Here is a 10458-nt window from a genome sequence, read left to right as displayed (position 1 = left end):
GTTTTATTGCCCGGACTTTCAGAATTTGAAGTATGTTGTTTATGCTGTGACTCATCTGAACTGGTCTCTGTTGATTGTTTCTTTTCAGGAGGTAAAAATTCAGGAAGAGTTTCAGAAGAGCCCTTTGGCTCTAATCTTTCTGATGTTAGTAGCAAAGTTATTGTGGGCTTGCATGGTAAGAAGGATGAGATCTGTTGTCTTGACTCACTCTGTATGGCTGAGTAACCCCAAGTCTGAAGAGGACAGTCTCCTTAGGCACTGCTGAATGACATCCATCTTAGTTCTTGAAAAAGTTCCATGCTAGACAGTACTTTTGGTCTCTCAGAGAGAGAGAAAAAAAAAAAAAAAAAAAGGGATTTTGTTACCTGCTAATTTCTGTGTTGTGGAGTGTGGAGTCTGAAAGAGATCTGCTAGGTAGATCTCTTTGACTTGCTTTGTTACTAGTATTTTTACTTGAGGTATTAGGAAGGCTGGAGGTCATTCTCAAGTTTCCTCTTTCGTGCTCCACTGCTGAAGAAGTAATCCATGTTTACCAGCATCTTGCCAAGTTCAGTATTCATTCTACTGCCAATGTTCTGGTTGGTGGAGTTGGGAACTTTGTTTGAAAACACAGATATATAATCTGGCAGAGGCTTCTGTTCCTTTTTATTACCCTGAATGAAACAAAGACCATTAATGCTAAAGTTTTCAGAGTTACATCCTTTCCTTGTTAAAAAATTCAAGTTACTGAGATTATTAGTAATATCAGCTCTTTTGCTTTTGAAAACAGAATTTAGATGTACTTAAAATATAATGCTTACTGAATGTACATGAAAGTGTTGCAAAAATGCAGTAAAATGATTATTTTTCTCTATCTTCTTTCATGGGAGTAAGATAACACAGGGAAATGAATCATTTTTAAATATGTTGCATGAAATGTCAGGAGAGAAAGAATTTAGCCTGCTCTGGAATGGTTATGATGTGGGAGGTTTTTTGTTTCATTTTTAGTAAGTGGTTTGGGTTTTGGCATGATGTCATCATCTCATAAACTTTTCCTAGGAAGTTGGTTCTTCTGGCACTTTCTGAGTATGGAGAAATATTTCTGAAATATTTCAACAATTATTCAATATTATAATGTTGAAACAGACTGAACACAAACACAAGCTATATTCCTTTTTAGCAGATGAATGGTATCTCAGCTGTCTTTTATTTTCCTAAAGATTTTAGTATTAAAGCATTTGCCAGTTATGCCCAAGTATTCCCTGATTTAAAGCATTAGCCTGCTTCAAATTGATGCAAGCTAGAAGGATCCTGGTTACAGGTAGGTGTTTGTTTGAAACTTACCATTTGGTCGTAGTCCTTTAGGAAACTCCAGTTCTGGTACCTTGGAATAGAAGTAAAAAATGCAGTTTTAAATTTTCTGTCTCTGTTGGTCATATCTGAATGCCTATTTATCTGTTCAATTACATACTTAAAGCCAATTCTTACACATGCAAACTCTTTGTACCCAAACCCGTGGTTTTTGTAGTGAAGCCCAGGGTTTTCTTTATTCACAAAGTGTACCTGCACTATGTTAGGAGTGGTTTTATTGCTAGAGGATGACAAGGCTAGCATGCCCTTGTGTAAATGCAGATAAATCTGCAAAGTCCTGGGTCACTCTAGCAAATTTATGTCTCATGCCTTAAATAAGACAGAGCTTCTTATTTTTTAATTGACCAATATTCTGCTGGCAGAAGTCCCTGGTAGGAATTTCCAGAGCTATATTTGCAGCAGGCAAATACCTGCTGGAGTATTTTTGTGCAGATAGGTATCTGTGCTAGGAGCAAGTGAGGAGCCAGAAGACCTGAGTTTTGCTCCTCAGCCTTGTTCTACACCTGGTGTGTGACTAGAGGTCAAGTCCTCTGATTTTCTTGTCCTTTGCTCTCTCCGGCCAGAAATGAAGAAAACTGTTCTTCACCTGCTATTGTAAAAGTGCTGTGAGGTCAATAGAGGAAGCAGTTAATCTACAGCTGTATTTGGGACTATAAAGGGCTCAAGGGACACCTCAGCTGACTGAGCTGGTTACTGGTGTCCATGCAGTGCTTCATCTGAGCTCATGGTGCTGAAGCTGCACAGCATTCCGAGTTGAGCTCTTGTGTACAGCACAGCCTTGTACCTCATGGACACAGTGGCCTTTGGTTTCTGTGATATGCTCCCCTGTCCTGTACAGATATACCCAAAGAGCAAATAAAAGCTAATTTATGATTGTTATGCTTATTATTATAAGTTTTGGTATACCAGCACAGCACAGGGGGCCCAGATTTATTTATCTTGCTATGTCAGGCACTCTATAAAAGTGCCAGACTTGGATGCTGCACTTGGGACTGCTGTTCCCAGCTTGGGATCTACACTGTGGTGCTAAGTACTGAGAAATGTTTGGGTCTGTGCCATTTACCTATACCCACTTTGGGTCAGACCACCAACATGTAGCAAGCCTTGGTTTGGGGATGGGGATGTGGAGCTGAAAGACTTTTCCCTGCAGGCTGTAGTGTGTGGAGTCTGATGAAGCCAGCTGAGGTGGCTTTAGGCATCTGTCCACATACCCTACACCTCTACAGGAGTCCTGTCTTTGTAGCTAAGAATGGAGAGCAGGGCATGCTTCAGGTTTATGATGTGTGAAGTACACATGTAAGTAGGTTTGCACCAACATCCATGCCTGTGAACCCCAGCAGAGGTGCAGGCAGAGCATCCCTCCTGCTGCCTGTGCTCTGGAAGGGACATGGAGCATACTGGGCCCACTGGGAGAGGGCCTGGTGCACAACTGGGAGAGAGTGGCATTGCCTCCACAGCCCTGCCTGTGCATGAGTCAGCCTTTCCTTCAGGTAAAAGGAGATGGACAAGAGTGTAAAAACATCTCTGGAGAGACCAACCCTACTATCTGCATTTCCTCCAGAAGGGTGAGGAGGGCAGGGCTGTTCAGATGGTTTCTTTTCCCTTCCTAAAAACATCCTAGAAGCAATGTGCTTCATTCTCCACCCTTTTGTTTTATCTGCTTGGCTACTGCATAGACAGAGCCAGAGCTGGCTGTGCTTTCACCAAGGATATTCTTCTAATAAGCATGTCCATGTTGTGTACAGAAGCACGAACATAACAGACAAGTTATGTGGGAGAGGCACAGAGGCAGGGAGGATGTTAATTTCTGGTTCCTCCAGGTAGCTGCTGTATACACGAATGCATGCCGTTCAGCCTGCTGAAACACTACAATAATGGGATTTGCCTGTCTGCACATGGCTCGTGGGGCATGCTCAGGGATTTCCAGGCTGGGAATACAGAGTCGTGTTTTGGCAGAACACTCTGTTCAACTTCCATTTCAGCCACTTCCAAGAGTATGAGAAGTGGCGATAATATCAGCACGTCTGCAATAAATTATAAAGGTTGGCACATTTATATAATCATCATGAAGATCTCTGTTAAGCTAAAAGATATTAAACATGCAGCTCTTTGCATCTCTTTTTTGGCTTAAGCCTGGTGTGTCAGGAGGTATTAGCATAGATTCTGTCCAGCGAAGAATAACAGAGATGATGTATCCTTAGAAAGAAAGGTTCTAGGGTCTGATCCAAAGTCCCTGCAGAATTAAAATTCCCTTGATAGCTTAGGCTTTGAATCAAGCCCTAGGACTGTCAGGGAGCACCAGTACCACTGTCGAAATGAGTAGGAGAGGGGTGAACTGGAACAAGTGACTTACCAGATTTTTCTTCCTCTCTGTTCAGCCTCCACAGACTCCCTCCAGATCTTGTCCTGTTGGACCTGGTCCTGCTGCAGTGCTGCCTGTTCATCCGCCCTGCTCCGAGCAGCTGCTTGTGCAAGTACAGGTCCTCTAGGCTGGGTGCTGCCACGAGACAGGTATGGAGCTGAGGCTGCTTGCCCCAGAGGTGTGGTTGCTGCTTGCCAGGACCTAGTCCTCCTGTTCCTTCTGAATCCAGAACCCTTTCCCAACACGTCCATTTTGAGACTCACTCTATCCCCAGTATTATTAGGTGTGTTGGGACTGTCAGGAAGGTTAAACCTGCTATTATTTGCGCTTTCAGAGCTCCTCCTCTCCCAGCATTTTCTTTTAGCTGCTGATCTGGAGTGCTTTAAGAAAACATAGATGCCAGCACTGACAGGCAGTGCTTGGCATTGTTTCGCTTCCCTGTTACTTAATGATCATTTCCTACTGCTTTACATTGCTTCATTGCCTGAAGGATGAAGAAGTTTTCATGGTAACAACAATTTGATAGGAAATAATTGCTCCTGAAAGCCATCAGTAAGCAGCAAACTCTCAGCCTAGGAGGCAATGAATGCTGCTGGCAGCTGAGACCACCCTATGCTCAAACTCTGCAGAGCAATAAAGCCTGGTTTAGTGCAAAGCATGCTGTGGAGCCAAGTTTGTCAGGAACACTTTTGTTGTAGTTCTGTAGCAGAAGCAAAATCTCCCGAAAGCTGCTGGTTTCCCTGGTGTGTTTACTGTCTCCATTGGAAACAGCCTGCCTTGTGAATATTCACGAGAAAGGGAGCACAGCCCCAGTGTGGACAGCTGCTGGGGCCTTGCAGTCTGTTTGAGGTGGAGTTTGTTTGTTTAAAATAAGATGCTTCAGTGAATCTGTGCTTTAAATCTTGTTATTTTTTATATATATAAAAAATGAGCAGCCACAGATCATGAAAAGACCCTTTTAAAGTACTTAGAGATTTCTGCAGAAGACATTAAGCAACTGTGGGAAGTGCTTTTCAAGTAACTTTAAAGGGTCATTAGTACACAAAGTGAGAATTTTCAAAACTGTGTCCAAAATGTCAGTTTGCCTTTACAGTCAGCCTGCTGGTCTTCTGTGGTATGCAGTCACTTCTTCAAGTATTTGTGACCTAGCAGGAAAGCGGGGTATTTTAAGTATAAATTTCCTCTCAAATTCTTGACTGACTTGTTTTTGAGTAATGTGGGTTAGCTCCAGATGAATTCTAGCCTCTTGCTTCATCTTGCTGGTAAATGCTAATGAACTTAAACCAGTTATTTATTTATTTTTTTCAGTTATGTTTACGTGGGGTATTGGAAAATACATGCCAAATTTGGCAAATAACTTATTTTAAAATAATAATAACTATAAAACAATCCAAACGTTTCATGTGGACATTTTTGAGCAAGACTTATTTCTGTATTTGGAAACCTTGCCCTTGAAAATCGCAGTAACATAACTTAAGAAGAGAGAAAGAAGTTTGCCTCAAAACAAAATGTTTGTCCCAGGGTCCTCTCCAAGTTGGAGCATGTGCAGCCAGTTAAAGAATTAGACTTTAGCAGCATCTATCTGCTTTAAAAGGAAGCTGAGGGACACTTGGATGACCCAATTCATTAATCAATGCACATGGGATTTTAGCCCCTGATCAGGTCAGGAAAGGATCTGAATGGGAAGGCTAAATGCTTTTTCATTCTTGTTTACAAAGTTCTTGTCTTATTTTTTTCTAACCTTTCAAGTAATTTTCTGCAAATTAAAAATAAAAATAAGCTAAAAATTACTATCAGGCCGAGTACATAGTTTACAAACATCCTGTTCCAGTTGTTTCTCTGGATAGGATAGATGGGAATTGGATCATAGCTATTTATTTATTTTATTTTATTTATTTATTTATTTATTTATTTTAATATTATAATACTATGCCTTTAAAATGTAGCTGCTGTTCCAAAAACAGACTGCTAAGATCAAATATTTTAAAAACTATCCCATCTTCTACTGGGACCAAAAGTCATTAAGGGAATGGTGCATTAAGGGAAAGTACATCGAGGGGAGGGTAAGGGGGACATTTCTGGGGATAGCTCTAGATTCCTCACTGGATATATCTTTAGCCCATTTAGGCCATGGATTAACAGCTCAGCAGCTCTGCAGATATTGAACTGTTTCCCCTAACATTGTCATCTGCTGGTTTAGCATTTTATTGTTTATAAAGAAGAATTTGGGGCTTTTAAAGAGAGAACTCATTTGAGTTGATAAAGCTGATCTACTGTGTACTTCTTTTCATCCTGTGGTAGAAAAGGTTAATGTTTGTTGTGGCTTCATGTCATATGAATCTATGTAAATTGATTACAGCATCTTTATTTTTTTCTGCTTGGGGGCATGAAACTGAAAAAAGTCCCTAATGAGTGTCAGTGTAGGAGATGGCGCCTTTGATTAGGAGTTTATTTTGGGATCAGTTTGTCTGATGAGCAGTGTCAGCATTCATTATACTGAGGGAGAACCTAACTGAGGTTATTCCTTTGTGGCTATCAGACAGGTGATGATACACACTGCAAATTTGTCTGTGAAAAATATGTTAGTTCCCCCCAAAAAAGAAAAAAATGTTTGATAACATTTGAGATGAAAAAAAAAAAAAAAGATTCAGGTGTTTAGATAAACCATTTTCATATGACCACAAGAGGGTATTGCAATATAAGTTATGCAAGACTTGAGCTAATGTTTGACTTTAATATGCACTACCTTATTTTTAAAATATAATTTTTTCAAAATCAATCATTTAAATTAACCAATAGTTTAAAAAACAGACTACTTATGCCAGTATTTGATACTCAGATCCAGAGGCAATTTCTGAGCTGTATTTTCTAAAAATTGCCTTTTTTTTTCTTTTTCTAATAGTGAACTTTCCTGCAAAAATTTTGTCTTCTAAACTTTATGGACAGCATTGCCAAATGTACACACCATGTTTTGTACAGGTCGGACCATGGAAGAGGGAGCTGGAAGGATGTCTGGATTTTCCTGTCCACAAATCTATTGATGAGTTTAGGAGAAATGATGTGGCATGCCTGCCTGTCTCTCAGCAAACTTACCTAGAAAAAAAGAAATATCACAGCCATATCACATTATCTGTGAAGAGCAAATTTCTGAGAGGTGTGATTAGCTTGTGATGTGATGGACAGCAAAGTTTGTTGGTGGTGGTGGTTTTATTTTGTGTAAGACATTTTGTGTTTGATGGGAAATGCTTGAAGAGATCTAGGAAACACAAGTGATGTGAACAAGAGGCAGGAGCAAGATCATCAGCTGGAGGAGAGGGTGGCTCTCTGGATGCCAGCTTTGAAGACTGCTTCACCATTCGGAAAGATTGCCACTTCACCCTTGTGATGGAAACCCCGTGTCAGTCTTTGGGTACGAACAGTGCTTCCTGTCTCTGAATAGTAATGTTTGCAAAAATCCTACAAACAACTTCAGAGTAAAGCCCCTTTTAAATGAAGTCTATGTAGCCACCTGGTTAAAGGCCTCATATGCTGTTAAATTTTACCGTAGCTTATACAAAAGTATAAACTTCTTCCCTGTAATGAAGGTCTGCTGAGAGAGCCTGACAAGTTTAGAGTCTGTTGCGTCGGCAGCTTACAAATACCACAGAGGGAACGTCTGCTTCCTGTGACACAGAGTCTGACACTTCAAAATAAAATCAAAGCTGTAATGCAGACTGCAAGAGATCTGTATCTGGAACCTGGATTTTTTCCCTCTTTCTTTTAGTATAAATTCAAATGTTACAAAATATGCTAGTTACTGATAGGCAATTATTTGAAACAAACAAACAAAAAAAGAAAGACTTATTTTTAAAAATGTTATTTACTAGAAAAAATAATAGTGGCTATTCCATACAATATGCAGGCCTGTTAGTTTCTGTATGGGTTATGTCAAATACAAATGATAGTTGAAATTGAAGATGGAAGCAGTATAACTTTACAATACGGAAAATCCGTATTCTGGTACATTTTCACCAGTATTTTGCCACCTAGACTGGTAGTCATATAAAGTTGGAAGGCACCTTTACAATCTTCTCCTTAAATCTGCCAGGTGTATGCAGCGATGGGATTTCAGGTAGGGAGTGCTGAAGGGTTGCTCTGTGAGTAGAAACATTTAGAAGTATATGTTCCAGGAGAAAGAAGCAAAAAAGGGAGGAATGTTCCTCTCTGGCTGAGTCTTATCAGTGTTTTCAGGTGATATTTCACGTGATTTCAGCCTTGGAGGGTAGATCTTGTGAAGAAGCACAAAATTGCCTGGATGGCCAAAATTATCTTCAGAATTCAGTTCGAATTGTTCAAGTCACATTCTCACCACAGCAGGGAGCTCTTGTAATTGTGCAGTAGAACTTGGCTTTATTCTGTTTATTCTTTTTTTTTTTTTTTTTGCACAGTTCATTAACAGTTCTAATGTATATATACATAGAATACACATGTATATATATATAAATGTATTTTATACATACAAAGTGATTAAGTACTCCTGAAAAGCTGGCACTTCATATTGCTTAAGAACCTGAGGCAACAATCTTGACCTCAGGAGTCTGGCAGAGCTCTACTTTTCTCCAACCCTGTGCTCTGTGGAACGCATCTAGGAACAGTTAATCCCAGTTTCCAGGTCAGTTCATAACAGTGAGGAGAAGCTGCTTTGCAAATACTACAGAGACTGAGTCTTCTCTCTCTGTTACCTGGTGCACTGTAGGACTTACAGAAGTATTTTATAGTGAATTATAATGTTCCAGATGTGTATGACATTAAAATAATGTTCAAGATGCTTTTCAGTTCTTATTTTGATTCTTCTCTGGACCCTGGCTGTATCCTCCAGTAGCTAAGAGTATATTTACTAGTCTACACTTTAATACACTGTTTCATTTATATCTGCTTACCATATTCATTCAAAGGGATGTTGACTTTCTGTTTTGATATAAGATACCAAAAATTCTCTTCTACAAAATACACAAATTCTCTGCAAGTTAGGCAGTTTTCAAATCTGGATGCCTGAAATTTGTTTTGCATTTTGACTCCAGATATTAAATGAAAGGCTCCTGATTTTTCCTAATATTTATAAGTTCCGTTGGCTGAAAATTGCACTACTTCCCTTTTGTTTATTCAAGGTAAGTGCCAGAGCCTAAAACTGGGAAACCTTGTCTGAACATGTCAATCACACACTTCATCTGTTTTTCAGCAGAGCTTTTACCATCTTCACAGCAGGTTTCTATTAATGTAGATTTCCTTCTTGCAAGTACCAGCTAATGTTAAGCCACACGTTAGGCTCATGTGTGGCCAACTCTTTCCATTAGGGATTAAGAGGAGGTTCTTCCTAGAGGCAGGATATTTGCATAACTGGGTATAGTGGTTTTTTTTTTTTGTATCTTTTGATTTGATTCCCTAGGACCTGGTGACAAGTTTCCTGAGATCACAGGAGGATTCAGGTGACCTCAGGAGGTCTGTATCAGAACTACGAGATGAGACCAGCTCAGGGCTTTATGCAGTTGGTCTTGAAAGCCTCCAAGGATGGAGACTGCACAACTGCGGTGCATAAACGTGCTTTACTGTTTGACTGTCCTCATGGTGAAATTTTACCTTATGTGTAGTCAGAAGCATTCTTGTTTCAGCTTGTACCTGTTGTTTTCCATTCTCCCACCATGTCTTGCTGTAAGTAGCCTGGCTCTGTCCTTTCAGTAGCCTCCCTTTTCTGTCCCTGCCTGACTTGACCACATCTTGCTGCTCATGCCCAGTAAGAAAGACAATCTGGGGGACCTAGAAAGGCAAGTGACAGTGTACAGGGAAAGCACAGTCAGTTTTGCCCTGTTTTTCTTGGATCACCTGTGCTGGTTTGTTGTTCAGTTCAGCCTCATTCCTTCTAGGCCTGAAGAGAGTTTCTTTGTTTTGTTATGATGCTGGAAACTTTTGTTCCCTAAAGAAATGGGCAGCCAAAACAGTGTGAAATCTTCCAGGATGTGTTTGGAGCTTCATATTTTTGGTTCGATTGGGTAATAGTTTGTGTGCCCATACTTAAACAGTAAGGCAAAACCAAAAGGAAAAAAGCTGTGTCTCGGGACCTTATGGCCAGAGCAACCAAATGGAGTTGGAACAGCTGTCAGGTGGGACTTCTGTTGTAACGGGTGCCTCATTAAAGATCTTTTTACGGTTTTATGGAGAAGAATGGGAGCCTGGCTGTTAAGGATGGGTTGTGTTCTGGTTTTCAGGATAGGTCCCTGTGTTTAGGAATCCTTTTCCTAAGATTACTGAAACAAGATATGAATGAACTGGCCTCCTGAATGCTTAAAATGAGCTTCCAAAGCAGGAGCAGACTGCTAGGCAATCGACAACACAGTTGCAGAGTTACGATAAAATCCTACTTTCTTACAACTCGACCAGTTAATGGGAAAACATCAAGACCTTCTCCTACTACTTTTTTTTGTGTGAGTTATCCCCATAACCTGCACATGTGCAGTAAGAGGATTGTACGCTTCTCTGAAAATCCAGCTTTGATCACAGCACTGACCTAAGTGCATCTCAGCCTTTTCCAGGTAGACATCCTGGAAACCTTTCAGCAAAACAGTGATTTCTCAGAGACTGTTGACCTGTTCAACCTGAAATATTTCATCTGAAATATAATGAGCTCAGTGAATCTTGGATGAACGAGAAGCAGGGTTTCCAAAATGCTTACAGGATCTGGAGCACCAGGACAGAGACAGAGTAAAGCCAGC

General features: G+C 40.3%; 1 protein-coding gene across 1 annotated transcript; it reads right to left on the bottom strand.

Annotated features, from left to right (window-relative positions):
* Window positions 1-392: 392 nt before the first annotated feature.
* CIMIP5 (ciliary microtubule inner protein 5) lies at window positions 393-3963 on the bottom strand (the record flags this gene model as incomplete). The annotated part of the gene is made up of 3 exons (XM_082755972.1): window positions 393-653; window positions 1324-1363; window positions 3704-3963. The coding sequence occupies 3 exons, from the start codon at window positions 3961-3963 to the stop codon at window positions 462-464; spliced, it is 492 nt and encodes a 163-aa protein (XP_082612098.1). The 3' UTR covers window positions 393-461.
* Between the last annotated feature and the right edge of the window lie 6495 nt (window positions 3964-10458).

The sequence above is a fragment of the Aythya marila genome (assembly GCF_965140915.1).
Source record: "Aythya marila genome assembly, chromosome: 3".
In the NCBI taxonomy this organism is placed as follows: Eukaryota; Metazoa; Chordata; class Aves; order Anseriformes; family Anatidae; genus Aythya; species Aythya marila.
The sequence above is the reverse complement of the archived record's forward strand: the minus strand, read 5'-3'. Positions and strand labels throughout refer to the sequence as shown.